Source organism: Lindgomyces ingoldianus, assembly GCF_010093535.1.
Source record: "Lindgomyces ingoldianus strain ATCC 200398 unplaced genomic scaffold BDR25scaffold_30, whole genome shotgun sequence".
Taxonomy (NCBI): Eukaryota; Fungi; Ascomycota; class Dothideomycetes; order Pleosporales; family Lindgomycetaceae; genus Lindgomyces; species Lindgomyces ingoldianus.
Window position 1 is genome coordinate 632561 of NW_022985191.1, and position 18594 is coordinate 651154.

Sequence of the window (18594 nt, forward strand, 5' to 3'; positions counted from 1 at the left end):
TGCTCGTATCGGCTGCTTGGACCTGAATAACTTTGCAGAAGTATGAGGGTAGATGAAGTGCGTTTGGTGTTGAGATATGATCGAATTTCGCGAGGGGTCTCGACCGACAACCCCTTGACAAATCCGGGTTAGCATCATATTGTTACCCCTGCTTGAGCACTGGCATTAAAGATACTGTTTGTTTGAAGGAAAGATATTTAAGGATTATCAATCCGATTTCAGACACATCTGCTCAAGATCAAATCCGCTCTCCATGACAGACACTTCACCAACCCTCAACCCCTGCCACTGACGATACATCTTCTCGTATTCAGACAGTGTCCGCTGCACTGCTAATGTGGCGAGTGATCGACAACCTCAATGTTGTTCCTACCAATCATTAATACATGACTTTCTCCGCAGAAGAGGGTCCGATACTGACCCGACGGGATCCAACACGAATGTGCCATAATAGTTTGGATGGTAATGCTCTCTGAGTCCTGGCTTGCCATTGCAGGTTCCACCCGCCTTCAGAGCTTCGGAGTGAAACTTGTCAACGGTATCATGGTCCTTTGCTCTGAATGCCACATGGAAGCCACCACCATTTGTATCTTCTTTGGAGGCAATCCAGAACGGTACCTCGCCTTTGCTGGTTCCAAAGCCGACGGCTTTTCCTGGAAACTCCATCTGTTTGCTGTACCCAATTGTTGCAAGGGCAGTGCTGTACCAAGCGACGATTTCGTCAAACTTGGAAAGGGGGACCTGGCAAAGGACGTGATCGAGCATTTTGGCTAAGATTTGGGGAAAGAGAGATATTTGGTCAAAGACGTATAAGTCTGAAAATGTGGAAGAGTGAAGAATCCAGATGGAGCTCGATGGCTGGGCTGAACTTTTGTATCGCGCTCACGAAAAGCGGGGCCGGAAAGCCAATGACCCGAGAATGCGCGGTGTCATGTGCTTTCGTGACTCACTGGACGCCTTCGCAGCTGATGTTGGGCTGATGTGCAAACAAGGGACCATTCAGCTAACTACATTTACGAGGTCCATGTTCCAGTGCAACGGGCGCCCTCTAAATCCATGTTACCGCTTCGCCAGTCCCGTATTTCGAATGGCTAGAGTTCTCCTTCTTAGGATGAGCTAATGCCATTAGCTACTGATATGATACGCCTAGATTCCACAAGTCATGTTGGGAGTTCAAGGGATTGACATGCTCCCGAGTAGAGCAACGCTACTTGGATACCAGCTATAACCAGCAAGAGGTGAAGACAAGACGTCTACATTTTTCCGATAGTAGAGAGATCGCTTGAAAGTACAGAAGCTTTTGGCTTCCATTATGGGGATGCAAATGTTTGATTGTTTACCAATTTTTCTCTAATTCCTTCTTCTCGTCCCTTACAATCGCCACCTCAAGCTTTCCATCAAACACCAACTCATCCTTAATTACCAAACTTTCCTCAGCCGGCCAGATCTTACTCTAGGTTACGGCGCCGATAATGCGACGAAGAACTTATAGTATTAAACTAGATTTGCGATATATTGCGTATTGCTAATTTCAACTGAGGCATCGATGCTCTTCGTGAGCGAGGGTCAGGCTGGACTGATACAGCGAAGCAGAGCCGCTGCAGCCCTCCAATTCATCCCAGCGATGTATCGATAACGACTATGGGGGTGATAAAGAGATGACACGTAGATACGACGAGCCTTGACGATCCGATATAAATAGTCTGATATCGAAATTGCAATTATGGGTTCAAGGAAGATGCCTACGGAGGTTATGAGGCAGAGCAGCGATTCGGTGGAAGTGACGGCCTTCCAAGGCACCACAATCCCTCCTCCAATGAAAGTTGCAATCACTGCCGCACGATGTGGGCTGATGTGTTAGGGAACCAGGAAGCTATGCCACTCGAGACGAATATTCCATTTTCAGAAACGTTGACGCGGATAGTTGTTCGAATAGCAGATCTAGTGGTCACCACAGCCCTGAAGACGAAGAACCATTCAAAGCTTGTGTGGCTGAATGAATTGGAATGGAAGTTGCACAGACCAGGAAAGGAGGTGGTCGCGCATACCTTGACTGGTAATCCCGGGGCCAACGGGGAGGCGGTTCAGAATATTCAGTTATCTTGGCCAGATAGCAAACAGCATGGCCGCCATGGCTATATACTCTGTGTATTTTTGAATGGAGTGCCAGACGAGCGCCGTGTTCATTCGGCAGACTACCGCAAATTTTAGCACACTGAAGAACGAAGGAAGATCGAATCCATACTGGGAATTGCACACGAATGTATGCTCCGGACGCGCCATGGAACGCAGTGGGTAGCAGAATAGCAACGGAACCCATAATAACACGCCCTACAACTTCAAGCCATATAAGACCAACGGTGAGCCATTCGCTTTTTGGCATATTACAAGACAGATTAATACTGTTTAAAATTTTAAAGTAGAAACGACAAATATATTCCATTTATAATATCGCTAATCCAGTAGCCCAGGACTGGTATTGCTATCCACACCCGCCTTTCGGGGGCGAGGGGCTCGCAACGCTGAGGTCGATATTCGCCTGAAACCTCAGGTGTGGACGAGGATTGTTGTTATCGCAACATTTATCCTTAAAGGCGGCATTTTTCTCTCAGTCTGCCTTGTATCATAGTTTTGCGCTATAGAGCGATTATATCGTGGCTTCGGCTGATAGGCGTTAGATACTGAAGAGCCATTTGGGGGGCATGAACAGCTTAATGACATCCCCTCCGTTGTCGTACTGGGTTTCGAATGAAACATACCAGGAACTGGTTACCGAATGCTTCATGGCCGTACAGAAGTAGATATGCACATTGAACGCTATAGTCTGTCCATGAAACCTGTCGAAATAAGGAATATGATCTATTGGCCTTTCATCAGTTATATCTTTGCGCAGATATTCGATCGATCCACGCAGACAAATTTACCATTACAATTAAAGATTACCATTTCGCATTCGCACTTCATACGTACATCGATCTGACGCATGCGGAAATTCTTGACCAGCTATTGCGATTTGGCAACTATTCAAGCTTCGATCATCGTAAATAATGATGAAGGAGGCTATCTTCGAGAATAGGAAGCAAGACCGGTTCTTCGCATACCCGACCTTGATAATAGCATTCTTACGAACACCTACGTTACCGTCACGGTCGCATTTCCCCTGAGATCTTTCGAACTACTACCAGCCCAAAGAATGAATTCGCCTGGCTCGACCACATACTCCATCTTCAGGTTCCAGAGCCCCCAATCCTCAACCTTGAGCTCTATGTCCACGTTTTCCGTCTCTCCAGCTTTCACTAGGACCTTCTTGAATCCTTTGAGCTGTATATTTGGTACTACGATGCTAGAAATCACATCTTGGACGTAAATTTGAATGACCTCCTTCCCATCTACTGGCGACGTGTTTGTAATCCTAACAGAGGCCGTAATTGTGTCCGTGGCAGAGGCCTTCGATTGAGACACTGTCAGATTCGAGTACGAAAAGGACGAGTATGACTTCCCGTAACCAAATTCGTAAAGGGGCTGAGGGTTGTTGAGCACATATTGGTGCCCGAACTTCAAGGTTCCGTTGGGCAAGATGGCCCCGGGATCTGTATAGCGACCTGAATTGAGGTAATCGTAATATATAGGCAAAGTTCCGACGTCGTAGGGAAAGGATACCGAAAGTTTTCCTGACGGGTTAACATTGCCGTAGAGAATGTCTGCAAGAGCATTGCCCCCTTGTTCTCCGGGGTAGAACTGCTGGATCAACGCCGTCGAAGAGTTGGAGATCCAGGGTTCAGATATCGGCTTTCCAGACTGGTACACGACAATTGTGGGCTTTCCTGTTTCGATGATGGCCTGGACAAGGGGCCCCATTGCTCCAACAAGGTTGAGAGACGCGACGTCGACATGTTCACCGGTGGTGGCATTCAAACCCTGCCAGAGCTCTTGCTGATCGCGAGACCAGGTTCCCACAAGGACAACTGCCACATCAGCATCTGAGGCTACTTGGATGGCTTCGGGGAATCCCGATTGATCATTGGACCAACGTTCGCATCCTTTGGCATAGGTAACTTTGCCAGTTGAAACATTTCGAATACCTTGGAGAGGGTCGACGTTACTTGGATTATACTGCGACCGATAGACCACATAATCGCCGAGCTACGCCACCGTTAGTTGCTTAAAGATGTGTCTTGGGTAAAGGGAGGTGAGGCCTGCCACAGAGCTCTGGAGCAGTGCGAGTCAATATCAAGGCCTGCTGCTAGGAGCACCGCCAATTTATGTAAGCTTCTATTTAAGTCTGCACAACCTATCCCCGCTATAAGGGCGAGCATAAGAGTATGGACCCGAACAGGAGATAATATCCTCCGCGCTCCTTACTTTTTTGGGAGCAACAGGCCTTGTTCTCGCATCGCGTGGGTCAGCGCTCCGGGGCCGGCTCAGTTTCTTGAAAAGTGGAGGCTTCACGTACATTCGTAAAATCAGCCATGGGGCCAATGACCGCGACAGCGGCAGATTTCTTGAGAGGGAGAATATTGCCATGGTTCTCAAGAAGGACGATAGATTCAGCATCAAGCTTTCTGGCCAACTCTACACTTTTCGGCGTATGCACTAATGATGTGGTTTCGTTTGATGAAGCTCCGGGATAGGGATGCTCGAACAGCCCAAGCTCGAATTTAGCCCTCAACTGACGAGCGACAGCAGTATTTACGATGTTGATGTCCAATTTCCCAGCCTTGACTAGTTGGGGAATGGTCTTGAAATTGTATGATCCACCACCCATTTCAACGTCGTTGCCAGCAGGAAGCGCATATAGGGTGACTTGCTCCATATCAATGGGTTTGCATTGACACATCTTGAAAGTACAACATAGGCGATCCGTAGCCCCAGCGTCTGACGTTACCCAATACTGATAACCCCATTCCCCGCGGAGGATGTCCGTCATCATATGGTGGTCGGCAACAGCAGGGACTCCATCGTACGAATGATATGCACCCATGATACTATAGGCTCCGGCATCGATGATGGCTCGTTTAAATGGAGGCAGCCAAGTGGTTCTCAGCTCTCGCTCCCCTCCATGCACAGGACCAGTATTGATGCCTTGCTCTGGTGCCGAAAATCCCGCGAAATGCTTGACGGTAGCACTTACACCCCCGCCTTGAACTCCTTTGACGTAGCTGTAAGCAATTTCTCCGACAAGATGGGGATCTTCGCCAAAGGTCTCCTCGACTCGGCCATATCGAAGTTCGCGGGCCAGATCGGCGAGTGGTGCAAACAACTGGTTGATGCCAAGAGCGCGAGCCTCCTGGGCGAGCACACCGCCCATTTCTCTTACAAGGTCGGGGTCGAAGGAGCAAGCATATCCAATGGGACTATTAAACAGTGTGAAATTCCCAACGAGGACCCCATGAATGCCTTCAGTCTGGACGAAAGCCGGGATTCCCAACGTTGTATTTTGCATCAAATAATCTTGGGCACTCCGGACACCGTCACTTATCCAGCTTGGGAGAACCGGATATCCAACGTAAAATTGGCCCGCCTTGTGGGCCATGTTGTCAACGAGGCCACTATAATTAAAGGCATTTGTGGTGGTGTTAATCCAGTTCGAAATGTCGCCTTGGATAAGCTGAGCGGTCTTCTCTTCGATCGTCATGCGCGATAGTAAATCAGAAACACGAGCATCGACAGTTGCAGTAGGGTCCTTGTATGTGGCATTTATCGCCTGTCTTTTGCGAGCAAGGTCGTATCCATGGATAGGGGAGAGCAGTAGCAGGCTTAAAAGAGTGACGAATAAGCCGAGGGGAGGCATGGCGAGGCGCGAGTTTAGCAGGACTTCCAAGATATCATTTTGGTGGAATGGCAGCCAGGCTTTTAACCTGGACAAGGAGATTATATTTCCCCGCGAGCCGACGAGTTAATAAAGGGCCTCCCTTAGTTCATATCGTCCCAAATACCGGGTCGGTCATCAGCGCATACCGCTTAGTCTGCAGCCCTGAAGCTGATCGGTTTGGGGCCATGGCCGAAAGTGCAGTTGAGACCCTGATGTCTGGAGACGGAGATTCGGCCCTGTACACGCCTTGCTCAAGGCGCAAAAAGAAGGCAGAGGGGAAGGGCAAGGGGAAGAGAGAGTGTGCAGGTGACCACTGCAGCTGAGATTAGGTTGTGCTGCTTTGCTGGCGTAGAAGCTTTCTCCACGCGATGCTGAGGGTAACATAGGAAGTCAAGTCAAGATTTGCGGCGGGACACTAGCCAACATGAACGACGACCTATGATTGGTGGACAATTTTCCTTTCCTCGCTTCCCTTCTCCTCACATCTCCTCGTCCTGCAACCCTAGATTTGTCCAGGCGCTGGTTTTCAATCGGCCTGGTTGCAAAATTGAAGGATCAGGAGGCCTCTAATGGGATCTAGGGGCCGTGTTCCGCCTCTATGCAGGACACGGAGAATGCTGCACAGGGGCAAGGTTGTAGCATGGGGTGACCCAGACCGCGCTCAGTCTTATATTATACCTTCTGTTGTTCTCTTGAACTTCATCCTGTGTTAGAGCCGTTGCTCTTCTCAAGATCTTATACCGTCGCTTTGCTGAACCATCTAGAAACCCCTACGAGCCGTTAAAATGGGGCTTGTCTTCAATATTGCCCTCGCGGTTTTTGCTGCGACAGGCTCATTCCTCTTTGGATATGACTCTGGTGTAATGACAGACGTCATCCAATCGCCCAACTTTCTCGGTTTCTTCAATACCAATCCAGACACTGCCATCATTGGAGCAATCAACTCTACGTTCTCCGGAGGAGCGTACGTATGGCCTGGTTTCCAATAGGTTCGCGTTGCTGATTGAGATTGCCTAGCGTCTTTGGAGCCTTGATGTAAGAGGCTATTGTACAAGCGATGGCTCTACCGACTGATGTACTTTAGGGGGGGTCTCACTATGGATCGCTTTGGACGAAGAATGACCATTCTGATCGGAGCAGCCATCAATCTTTTAGGAGCATGTCTACAATGTGGTGCGCAAAATCTCGCAATGATTCTCGTTGGGCGGATTTTGGCTGGCTGGGCTATTGGCTTGCTGTCCATGTCTGTTCCCGTATATCAGTCGGAATGCGCCCATCCAAAAACCAGAGGTACGTGGACTGCTTCAGACAGTGGTAAATAGCTTCGGGCAAATTAATCACTTTTGCAGGACTTATTGTTGGCCTTACCCAGCAAATGATCGGTGTTGGCTTTATTGTTTCTACGTGGGTCGGGTATGGCTCTTCTAAGGTACCCGAGACGAGTGCATTCTCATGGCGCTTTCCTCTCGGTTTTCAGGGCATACCATGCGCCATGTTAATTGCTGGAATCCTCTTCTTCCCAGAGTCTCCCCGGCATCTGATTGAGACTGATCGCTCCGATGAAGCTATGAGAGTTTTACGAAAGCTTCATTACAATGGCCAAAACGATGATTGGATTCAATCGGAGTTCAACGAAATCAAGCTTACAATTGAGGCTGAGAGGGCGATCACAGCTCCAGGGTGGCGAATCATGTTTACGGTTAAGACATGGAGGACGCGGCTTATGCACGCTGTCCTCATTCAGGTTTTTACACAAATGACTGGGTGAGTTTCAAACTCTCTTGTTCCCCTTCTCATGTCTCTTCATACTGAAGCGTGTCACGCCATGCTCGTGTATTCCACGGTCAGGGGACGGCCACGGGAACAACTGTTTACGTGAAAAGTTACTCCTAGCCTAGTTCCATTACACCTGCAAATATGTCCATTTCAAAGTAGAAGCATGAGTAGCAGAGCTGACATCAACCCACAGGATCAACGTCATTGGGTGAGCTCCTGAATTCCGATGAATTGAACGCAATAGCTGACTTTCTGTCGATATTACCAAACACTTATGTATAACAACCTTGGGATAACCGGTGATCGGGCTCTCCTCGTTACGGGTGAGTAGGCTATTCATTCATTGGATGAGCACTAGGACACTTCCGGCAAAAGTGGAAGAGCACTGCAAAATTACACAATACAGATCTCCCAGGGCCTTACTTACGTTAGACAGGTATTTATAATGTTGTCGGACCAGTCTTCAATTTCTTCTTCATCACCGTTCTCCTCGACCGAGTCGGTCGAAAGAAGCCACTTCTCATTGGCACTGTGGGGATCACGATCGCTTTAGTCTGCGAAGCTATTATAGGATCTCAGATAGAGCATGCGACCGGCTCTCGAAAGGACAGCCTATCTATCGCGGGCGTATTCTTCCTTTTCTGTGTCTCCTGCATCTTCAGCTGCTCCTTCGGGCCCATCAGCTGGGTTTATGCATCGGAGATTATGCCATTCCAGATTCGAGGTCGTGGATCAGCTTTTGCAACCGGTATTGGAAATTGGCTCGTTAGCACAGTCTGGTCTCAGGTACCATATCCCTAAGTTTAGGTCAAGCTCATGATCATGCACTGACTCTCTCAAAGGTCTCGCCAATCGGGCTCGGTCATATCACATACAAGTTTTACTTCATTTTCGTGGCCTTCAACATATGTGTCACGTTCCCTACCATTTTCTTCATTTTCAAGGAGACAACGAAGTTGACTCTCGAAGAAATTGATTTGCTTTTCGGAGAGCGCGCATTAGGGACGCTACCGGAGGATCTAGACGCCAAGGAATTAGCTAAGGGGACAGATCCGGAGCGCCAGATTTCTCTCCATGAGATGCATGATGAGACGCACTAGCCAGAAATTTATGTGGAGTAATTCAGAAGCCTCAGAAGATAGTCAACATCGCCTTATATATGCAGACCTGAAGTCAATTCCTACTGTTTGATAGGGCTTGCACGTAGTACAGATAGCAGATCTTGTCAGAAAATACGGACATACTAAATTTATCCATTTCTTGCCCTATGAATGTGCTGTGAGCCTTTGGGCGAACGAGTATATCCTCGTGACAGAAAGATCAAGACCATAAATAAGAGAATGTCTTGGAGAGTACATAAGCTACCCGAATGTCTTAACCACCCAATCGCCCCCAAGAGCTTCCATTCCCTGAAGTCCTCCACCGTGGCCCACTTCCAATACCCCAGCGTCCAGTCCTTCACGATCTACCAGCTTTGCCTTATCTCCCTCCTTGACGCCATACAAACGAACCTCGCCTCCTTTATTCAACCAGTCGTACGAGAACCCGCCCTCACCTTCCTCTTCCCCAAGCACCAGCAAAGTCCCCTCTCTGACAAACATCGGGCAAGCCAAGAACCCAAATTTCTCTGACTGCCATCTACCACCTTCCACTTCCTTTCCGTCCCAGAACGAAAACCATCTCCCCGGGGGGAGATAGTATTCCCCCTTGCCATCTTCTTCGAAAATTGGCGAGGCTAAAATAGAGCTGCCAATCATAAACTCGCGGTCCAGATACCAAGCTGTGGGGTCGTCCGGAAATTCCAAAGCAACGGCTCGAATGCTGCTCGGCCAGCCATTCTCAAAGCTCTCGACGGCTTGTGCATAAATGTAAGGCATCAGCTTTCGCTTTAAACGCACCCAGTGTCGCAAAGTTTCAGTACAGTTCTCTGGCTCAGCAGAGGAATCGTCGATAAGCCAAGGGACGCGATATGAGTTTGATCCATGGAGCCTCGAATGTGAGCACATCAAACCGAAAGCAACCCAGCGTTTGTAGATCCATGGCTGCGGGCTGCCCTCAAACCCTCCAATATCGTTAGACCAGGAGGCAAACGACGCAAGACCAAGCGAGAGCCCGCCTCGGAGTGATTCAGCTAATGCCGCGGGCGTTGACTCGCAATCGCCACCCCACTGCAAAGGGAATCTCTGGGTTCCTGCGCAAGCCGTGCGAGCGAAAAGAACCGCTTGGTCTTTCCCGTACCTTTTTTGGAGTGTTTCGTAGACCAACTTGTTGTATATGAATGCGTAAAAGTTGTGCATGCGAGCTGGATCCACGGACTCGTCATACCATCGTACATTTTTTGTCGGGATCCGCTCTCCAAAATCTGTCTTGATGCAATCTACGCCTATATCGTAGAGTCTCCCTAAGCACTCGGAAAACCATTGAGCAGCTTTAGGGTTCGTGAAATCCACAATACCCATACCTGTCTGCCACAAGTCCCATTGCCATATGTCTCCATTGGTTCGCTTTAGGAGATAGCCTTTTTCGGCAGCAAACTTGAAGATCGGGGACGCCTGTCCAATATATGGGTTCGTCCAAACACTGACTTTGTTTACAAGCCCAGCCTCTTTCATCCGTCTGATTTGTCCAGCTGCGTCTGGGAAGAACTCGGGGTCCCAGACGAAATCGGTCCAATGAAAAGCACGAAGCCAGAAACAATCAAAGTGGAAGACTTCCACGGGTATATGTGACGATTTCATCGTTTCAACAAAATGCGTAACAGTCTTTTCATCGTACGAGGTTGTAAAAGATGTTGAGAGCCAAAGCCCGTAGGACCAAGCGGGAACTTTTCCAGGTTTTCCAGTCAGGATGGAGTATTTCGTCAGAACCTCTTTGGGGTTAGCGCCGTAAATTATGAACCTGCCTACAGTCAGAGATTCTCTTTGTCAATGAACATTTAAAAGGCTAAAGGGTCAACTAAAACTGTACCATTTCAAGCGTTGCGACTCCACCGCCGTCTGTAGCCTGCAGCACCTCTCGCTACCAATCTCGAGGTCAATTTTCTCCGGCGCGTCAATGAAGACTCCGTACCCACGGGAGCTCAGCCAAAATGAAATGTTCTTGTAAGCCTGATCACTAGACGTCCCTCCATCTTCATTCCAGACTTCAATATTCTGCCCAACGCGGTTCCACGCACCGAATCGCTCTCCCAGGCCGTGGATGGTTTCTCCAACGCTAAGCTCCGTTTGAGTGAAAATGTAGTGCCGCCTGTCGCTTATATCTTCTACTTGCTTCGGGCTTGTAAGCGCAGGGCTATACGCCAGGCCGACACTCCTGCTAAGCAGGGAAGTGAGGTTTTTCGATCCATTGGTAGCATGGAAGCGAATATCGAAAGTATGCTGATCTGGATGAACTGTGGCAGAAAGGCTTCCCGAAGAAATAGTCGTGCCTTTCTCGCTCTTCCTTATAAAAGGAAAACTTTTCGGTTGTCCCTCAGGGTAAATATCAAAGTTAGGACCTCGTCGCCGTGCTCCAGCAAAATGTGTTACCTCGAGCGAAAGCACGCCGTCGAATTGTGCTTCAATCTCAATTGAAAGGGTACTCAGATTCAAGGTGTCTCCACGTGAGTGAATTTGTCGAGTTGGGCAGAGAAGGGTGAGAGCCTTTTCGTCGTGACGTGGTGTAATGGTATAGATATCTTCGGCGTACTGGACAGTTTTATCCTCGCTCACCAGCCACATGCCTACACACAGTATCAGCACCTTCTAGACCTATTAAGGTGATGGAAGACAGACCATCGCGAAATTTCATTTTTGGAGACCGTGAAACTTCAGCAGCAATGTCTTCCAGAAGGGTCAATCTTTAGCCAGACGAAGTTGTACTAGGACGGAACACGGCCTAGAGGAAGATATTATCTACAAAATTGTTGCTGGAATGAGAGAGAAGGCTAAAGCATCGCAAAACTCTGTGAGAGACATTTGAATCTCCAACGAGAACAAGACACTAATCGGAGACATGGACCGACAAGCCTAGGATATTGGTCATGAGGCTATCGTGAGTGGACGGATTCTTCGGTAACAATTTGTCCGAAGCTGCACCGTCAGCTCTGTGCCAACAGCTGCGCGAGAGCAAGCTTTGCAAAAGCTGGGAAATAGGTATGTTAGCCGCGTGCAACGGAATTACGACAGAAGACTTGTTCCTCTTGCTTTCTTTCTTCCTTCCCTACGAGTCGCAGAAGGCCGAAAGGATCCATTTCTCTCTGGTGAGTACTAAGCCTGATAAGCGTCGACCTCCTGTGACTAATAGGGTAAAGCTCTCCAGAGTCTTGTGTCCTTTTGTAAAGCGATGGAAGAGATGGCCATAGGCTCATGAGGCCGACCCTTTACAATCTCGGCTGCTGTTGCACTACCAGTCTCTCTTCCCATGATACCGAGGTGTGTACGGGGTACAGGCTCTCAGATCTTATGAGATGCTCACTATGCGGATTCCCAGCGGATTCCTGGACGCTTATCACCAGAAACGGGAAAGGTGGCTGGTTGTGGTCGAGAAAAATCCGGTGGGGTGAGGATTCAAGAACGAGTCACGCAAAACCCATGTCAGGTCCAATGGGATTTCCTTTTACAAACTTGGGCGTTGACAAGACCTCGGGAAACATGCATGACGCCCGCCTCCGAATCCAACATCGAGTCGCATCATTCATGTGGGTCTGCACGTCTCGCGCGGAAGACATCCGGACCAGTGGCATGGTGATCCTTCTGCATGGTTCATGGTTGCGCAACGGCAGCCAAGGCACGAGCAAAGCTCCCACGCTCTCCTGCGGCGGACCAGCGCAGCGCTAGTATAAAGTGAGGTCTCTGGTGATGAAATTCAAAACAAGAGTTTAGAGCCTCCGTCCTCATCATTTACACAGTCCTTCGACCTGTCATCGCTCGCCGCAGTGCCCTGCACGCCTCTGCCATGGTATACACAATCGTCCTGTTCGTCTCCCGAAAGCCAGGCTTCTCGATAGCCCAATTCAAAGAGCATTGGGAGGGAAAACACATCCCGCTTCTAAAATCAATCGCCGGACCGAGTTTTCCGCTCTCGCATACTCGAAATTACGTCGCTCGCGTGGGAGGAGGTGCAGGAACTCGAGCAGGAGTAAGTCCAGGGGTTGACGCCACATCTACATCGCCTGTGGTTTTGGTCGGAAATGTTGAAGCTGTTGATTGGGATGGTTACGCCGAGTTGAAATTCAGAGATGAGCTTCACTTCCAGCAATTCTTCGCTCTAGTAAACGAACCGGAGGCGGCAGCAAAGATCCAAGAGGACGAAGAGAGATTTTCGGACAGCGAGAAGTTCAAGGTGGTTGTGTTGGGTGAAACAATCAGTACAGGACAAGATTGAGACAATCGACACCAGCAATGATATTCCAGAAACCCGACTCAGTATACCCTTGATAGTAGTCGTGGATGATTGAGATTGAATTAGTCGGTCGACACGGATTGCACCCTCCGATGGCGCCTTGGAACAAGATAGAAGGCTTGAGTGTAGCCTCTCGGACACTGATCTGAGAATCTAAAAGCACAAATAACTACCTGGACTCCTGTCCTCCAGGCCATTCAAAAGCGACTGAGAATACCGTTCTAAAGCCTGCTGTCATTTGTGGTGGTGTTCTAGTAGGCCCGAACCGAATCGATCATACGGAGAACGATTACAGTAAACACAAGCTCGCTTGTCAAAAACGTCTTCATGTGTAGCTCGGTTACTTACAGCTTCAGTTATTCCCATGACTTTCGCAACTGTCATCACAATATAAATGGACACCATGTGCATATGCTGATCTTAGATCACGAGCATTTTTCTTGCATTAGTAACTCTCGGGTCACCGTTAGCACCCTCCCCGACGTAATAGGCGCTTGGAACTCATTCAGCTAATAGGTGACGTATTGGGCTCAAGCTGTCGAGCTTTCATACGCGTTATAGAATAGAGCAAAATAAGGTACCTACTAGCGACAAGCCAAGCCCTCTGGTCTACAGTCAGTACAATGGCACAAACGTTCATAGTTTTTATCGCTGCATTTACAGGTTTTTCGAATCTGGGCGCAGCCTCCTTCTCTCGTTACACTTACACCCATAACAAATTAATCAAAACTCATTGCTTACGGTCACCTACGATCTTGCAGCCGAGGTGACCACTTGCTGTGCTCTTGAAGATGCATTTGAGCGAACAGCCTGGGTAGCGGTGCTTCTGCAGACCTTCTCGAAAAAATATTTTTCAACATGTAATTGCATCCTAGCAGCGTCAGATTCTATATTACAGTATATGTTACAAATTTCAAATCCACAAGTTTCCCTCTTTTATACCTACTCTAACATCCTGTGGAGGATAAAATAGCCTGGCAGTAGCCGCTCAGAAGATCGGATGAAGTGACTCTGCTATCTAAGAGAGTTGAAGGCTCTCCTTATATACACCGAGCTTCGGAACATACTATCTCCAAATCCCGAGCCGCGTCCAAGGCTCTGAGCCCCAGCCAAGGCTCTCAGTATACGCGACACATCCAAATAGTGCAACCCCCAAATTTTAAATACCAAGCCCACGTGGATATTGAGGAATACGCTTTGTCTTTACACCGGCCTGGAAAGGATGGACTTCAGTATCACACATGGTGTTCTCTGGAGGGAGTTCGCCACATTCTAAGAACTTCTGTAGGGACCTAGAAATACAGTCTGATTGTGCGACTTGTAGACCGTGCTATCATGTAGCAGATATGTCAGACGGAGAAGTTGCGGTAAGGCACTACTGAGACTTACCCCAATAGTATCTTGTTTGAGGACCACGGAGCCTGGGAAGAGCTTTGACATCTTGTCCCCGCTTGATGTAACCGGGTCAATGCGGTTTGCTGTGAAGAGAATAGGGTGGCTCGTGATTGTAGTGTTGAAGCCTGCAGATAGTCAGTGGGATAGCCGCTCAAGTATTCACGGAACGCTAATAGGAGTAACACAAGAAATGGGGTCTGACTCACCATAGAATAACTGGTTCGCTGGAGGAGTAAATTGCAGAGATCGACACTGCAATATAATGACTGTGGCCCAAACCTCGCCGACATAAGTGCTAACCATCTCTAAATCACGAACATAATCGTGCCATTTCCCGACAGTCGAAATATTGTATCTTCCGTTAGCATCATTGCAGGCAATCAATAGCCTTGGTTGAACTGAACTGTACAATGGATGGTCGAAATTGCAATCCGCCTGCGGCATAAGGCCCTTCCCTGTCCCACCAGCCTCTAGGAGTGGGATCATGATAGACCCATTTCGCGCCTCAAGGCCAGACAGCATAGAAGCTATTAAAGGGAACCCGGATATTGCGCTGTACAATGATAATAGAAGGGCCCCTCGAACATCCTGGCCTGTGATGACTGTAGGAAAATCAACGAAGGCCGGATCAGCGACCGAGATTGGATTCTCTTCAATGTCTTTTAGGATAGCATTTGCCCGCCTTTCAATGTCCTTTGCTGAGGAGTCATTGCGGAAAAAAGCGCAAGATGGGCCAGCCTGATAGCAAGATTCGAAGAATCCCTGAACGGCCTCATCCGCTTGTACAAGATTCTGCTTCCAGGCTCCAGAGTAATAGTCTTCGGCATCTACTACACCGTCGATGATCATTCGTCCAACATGGTCCGGGAATAGTGCTGCATAGGTGATTCCTAGAGTGGATCCATAACTAACACCGTAATAGTTCAACTTTGCATCGTTCGGGGATTCGCCTCGGCTCTCTGCTAAGACCTTGATATACTGTAGCATATCCCTTGCTGTGGCAGGCGTATTGGCGTAGTTGGCCTCATGGCTGAGACTCCTGGAGCACCAGTCACCGAATGCTCCTGCAGCTTGAAAATGCTTCGACATCGAAGAAAGGCATTTCAGATCGACATCAGAATAGTAGGTCGAATCATAGTAATCGCGGATTGCGGGGCTTCCTTGGAAACAGTCGAGATGTGGACCGCTATTGTTGACGCCTCGTGGATCGAATCCAACAATGTTGTATGCGGTACCGAGAAGCCTTTCAAGTATGACGGAGCCCTGCAAGACATAGTCGATGCCAGAAACCCCCGGACCTCCGGGATTAATGAGGATATCTCCCATTGCAGGTTGCTGAAGCGCCTCCTTTTTGAGAAACGCGACATTAATAGTGCCTACGTCTGGCTTTGTGTAATCGAGAGGGACCTCAAGGTTGGCACAGGAAAAGTTTTCAAAACAAGGAGTCCATTGTAGACTTGCGGAGGAGGCTACCTATATATATTTTGTGTTAGAAGATATTCCTTGTGAAGGCTCACAAAAGGCGTGCAAAAAAAAAAAAAAAAAAGCCCCCCCCCAAAGCCCAAAGCTCGAGTCGTGAATAATGCGACAGGTCCGGACAGACACAATACAGAAGGGCATAGTAGCTCACCTCAGCAAAACTCCATACCGTTGTTGTATTCGTTGCATTGCTCCTAGTTGATAGTGGTTTTGCAGAAGCGAATGCGAAAAGGCCGAACAAGGTCAAAGAGGGATCAATCATGATGAATAGGATAACGTACGAATTCAAGTATAGGCAAAGAAAGGTTATAATAATGATGTGGCTGAAGGACCGTTGACGGTGGGGATCGTCTTTCAAGTAAACGTTTGGTCGTCATATTTATCACTTCTTAAAATTATTATTTCTATTAACAGCTCGGGCGGAACGGGGATTGCAGTAAGGTCACAGTTTCAAGTGCACAGCCATGGTTGTCATTTCGTTACCTGACTAGGTCATTTTTGCGGTAGGATTTGCTTGGGATAGGATGCCGAATCCTTTCGAATGGAGGCGAGCGAGGCTGGTTCGTAGCATATACAAGTTGCCGGGTGGCCTCCATTAGCAGGAGCGCTGTCATGTAGCGTTTTTGCTCCTTTGAGAACCTAATATAAAGACTTTTACCCACTTTAGGTAGTTAACTTGCAGATCTACCGTCAGTATTGTACCTTGTAAAAAGCTAGTTACAATCCAAATATCGCCTTAAGGCTAAGCAGAACGCCCGGCATACTTGAGCTCAGCTGCCTGGGCCAAGAAACTAAAAGCCTCTAACGTCCATGCTTGTCAGCCTAGCCCTTTGCTCGTCAGCCTAGTGGCGCCACACCATAAATCTAGCTAATAGAGGCGTTAGGTTAGGTGTTTAGCCTAACTATCTATAAGAGTAACTATAGTAATTTTATAGTTTTTTATATATAAGATAACTATAATTAATTTAACACTAAATTTCTCTTATCTTAATACTTTTAAATTTTATGTCTGTACGCAGCAGCAGCGTTACAGTCTGGATACTAGTTATTGCGCACGAGAAGGATCACGTAGCTATGTCACATGATGCTCGTGCGCCAACCTCCGTGTGCGAACATGTAGATATTCCCCTTTTCCTCCGTACGAAAGAAAAAGACAGAGCAATGACCAGAAACCTGTTGCCCCCACGCTACCTACTTCGTACGCTGTGCATACTGTACACTACTCTTTATCTTGCTACTTAAGTGCTCATACTATAAGCAGCTAGCTGAAAGAGCCCATTCAACATTTTATGTATTAGTTTCTTTTATTATCAGCTATAGACAACTAGGTTTCTATATGTACTGTAATTGTCCGTACGCAGCAGCAGCGTTACAGTCTGGATACTAGTTATTGCGCACGAGAAGGATCACGTAGTTATATCACATGATGCTCGTGCGCGAACCTCCGTGCGCGTTATCTCACGAGCCATACCCTCTGGAGGGATCCACCGGGCGTCGGCAATAGGTAGTACCGATTGCCGAGGAGGCTTTGCGCTGCTGCGCCACGCTCGACGAATCACTCCAGAGGGTCTGAGAGAAAATGGTACAAGCTTTAGTGTGTCTTAGCTGCAGTTATTAGGCAAAATTTCTCCACTTCACTAATGTACTTCTCTATTACAACATGCCTCTAACAGCTTGCTGTTTAAACAGAAGCTTACCTAGGGCTTAAACTATTATATGCATTTGCACTTTTAATTAAACCTCCCTCTGTACACTGCCTAGAGGGATCTAATTAAAAGCTTATATAATTATACTTAATTGCCCTCCCCTATGCAACTTAACTAGTAGAGTAGCTAGAGATAAGCTAAGAGTTAGAGCTAACTAGCCTGCTTGTGTGCAACTAGCTCTAGCTCTTAGCTTGCCTCTAGCTGCTCTAGTAGTTAAGTTGCATAAGAGAGGGTAATTTAGTGCAAAGCAACTTAGAACTAGCTTTAGCAGTGTACTTTACCCCTAAATTATAAGTTTAGCTCTTTTAAAATGTAACTACTATATAGCTTAGTTACTTAAGTTTTAATTGCATTTAACAAATATCTATTTTATTGTGTTGTAGGTAGGAAAATGTTAAAAAAAGCTAAATGCTAAACAGAGATACATATAAATTTACTCTATTTCTCCTTAGACGCTCCGCAGACGGTTGCAAAAACGTGACATCACTAGCCACAGCGCTTTGATTGGTCCGGTTAAACCTTGGAGGAGCGTCTGACCCGTGAGATAACGTGCGCGAACATCTAGATAATCCCCTTTTCCTCCGTACGGAGAAAAGGACAGAGCAATAGAACCAGAAACATGTTGCCCCCACCCTACCTACTTCGTACGCTGTGCACACTGTACACTACTCTTACTCTTGCTACTTCAGTGCTCATACCATAAGCAGCTAGCTGAAAGAGCCCATTCAACAGTAATCAAGTAGGCGCCCCGCCTGCCAAGCCGATACTATACGACTTTCCCCACTATACCAAAAGGTACGCACGAGAATACTTAAGCTAATGTAAGGCCGAGATGGCGCTTACGTGCGACGGGTATATATACTATTCTGTACGGCAATAATTAACCGTTGGTTAATTATTCGCACCTTTTTGGTTGTATTAGCGCAGTGGTACAGAGCTCCGTCCTTACAGCTAAGTATTCTCGCATAGTATAATATATATATAGATAATGCTAGGGCTAGCACTAGCACTAGCGGTTGTCTCTAGTCTAGCCTAAACCTCTAT

The 18594-nt window shown here is 47.7% G+C and overlaps 8 protein-coding genes across 8 annotated transcripts; 2 read left to right on the forward strand and 6 right to left on the reverse strand.

The window, feature by feature from the left end:
• Positions 1-180: 180 nt before the first annotated feature.
• BDR25DRAFT_267455 (Glyoxalase/Bleomycin resistance protein/Dihydroxybiphenyl dioxygenase) lies at positions 181-834 on the reverse strand. Its single transcript, XM_033687048.1, has 2 exons — positions 422-834; positions 181-369 (listed from the first exon to the last, which is right to left on the reverse strand). Exons 1-2 carry the CDS (start codon positions 763-765, stop codon positions 333-335), a joined length of 381 nt encoding a protein of 126 aa, XP_033544153.1. The 5' UTR covers positions 766-834; the 3' UTR covers positions 181-332.
• Positions 835-1566: 732 nt separating this feature from the next.
• On the reverse strand, positions 1567-1857 carry BDR25DRAFT_235349 (uncharacterized protein; the record flags this gene model as incomplete). Its single annotated transcript, XM_033685508.1, has 1 exon — positions 1567-1857. A coding segment is annotated over one exon (291 nt), but the record flags the coding sequence as incomplete, so codon positions are not given.
• Positions 1858-3000: 1143 nt separating this feature from the next.
• BDR25DRAFT_292433 (glycoside hydrolase) lies at positions 3001-6167 on the reverse strand. Its single transcript, XM_033688659.1, has 2 exons — positions 4454-6167; positions 3001-4143 (listed from the first exon to the last, which is right to left on the reverse strand). Exons 1-2 carry the CDS (start codon positions 5789-5791, stop codon positions 3133-3135), a joined length of 2349 nt encoding a protein of 782 aa, XP_033544155.1. The 5' UTR covers positions 5792-6167; the 3' UTR covers positions 3001-3132.
• A 169-nt stretch (positions 6168-6336) lies between these two features.
• On the forward strand, positions 6337-8746 carry BDR25DRAFT_305712 (general substrate transporter). Its single transcript, XM_033690462.1, has 8 exons — positions 6337-6776; positions 6830-6847; positions 6897-7102; positions 7162-7576; positions 7782-7796; positions 7847-7911; positions 8025-8374; positions 8431-8746. Exons 1-8 carry the CDS (start codon positions 6598-6600, stop codon positions 8686-8688), a joined length of 1506 nt encoding a protein of 501 aa, XP_033544156.1. The 5' UTR covers positions 6337-6597; the 3' UTR covers positions 8689-8746.
• Positions 8747-8949: 203 nt separating this feature from the next.
• On the reverse strand, positions 8950-11795 carry BDR25DRAFT_336085 (alpha-xylosidase; the record flags this gene model as incomplete). The annotated part of the gene is made up of 3 exons (XM_033693070.1): positions 11362-11795; positions 10556-11309; positions 8950-10486 (listed from the first exon to the last, which is right to left on the reverse strand). The coding sequence occupies exons 1-3, from the start codon at positions 11375-11377 to the stop codon at positions 8950-8952; spliced, it is 2307 nt and encodes a 768-aa protein (XP_033544157.1). The 5' UTR covers positions 11378-11795.
• Positions 11796-12382: 587 nt separating this feature from the next.
• Positions 12383-13224, forward strand: BDR25DRAFT_305713 (uncharacterized protein). The gene has a single exon (XM_033690463.1). It carries the CDS (start codon positions 12524-12526, stop codon positions 12950-12952), a length of 429 nt encoding a protein of 142 aa, XP_033544158.1. The 5' UTR covers positions 12383-12523; the 3' UTR covers positions 12953-13224.
• Positions 13225-14087: 863 nt separating this feature from the next.
• Positions 14088-16178, reverse strand: BDR25DRAFT_376287 (alpha/beta-hydrolase). Its single transcript, XM_033697437.1, has 5 exons — positions 15996-16178; positions 14830-15838; positions 14572-14763; positions 14360-14490; positions 14088-14300 (listed from the first exon to the last, which is right to left on the reverse strand). The coding sequence occupies exons 1-5, from the start codon at positions 16104-16106 to the stop codon at positions 14130-14132; spliced, it is 1614 nt and encodes a 537-aa protein (XP_033544159.1). The 5' UTR covers positions 16107-16178; the 3' UTR covers positions 14088-14129.
• A 1072-nt stretch (positions 16179-17250) lies between these two features.
• BDR25DRAFT_358862 (uncharacterized protein) lies at positions 17251-18171 on the reverse strand (the record flags this gene model as incomplete). The annotated part of the gene is made up of 4 exons (XM_033696004.1): positions 17251-17273; positions 17307-17413; positions 18016-18082; positions 18138-18171. The coding sequence occupies 4 exons, from the start codon at positions 18169-18171 to the stop codon at positions 17251-17253; spliced, it is 231 nt and encodes a 76-aa protein (XP_033544160.1).
• Positions 18172-18594: the final 423 nt, after the last annotated feature.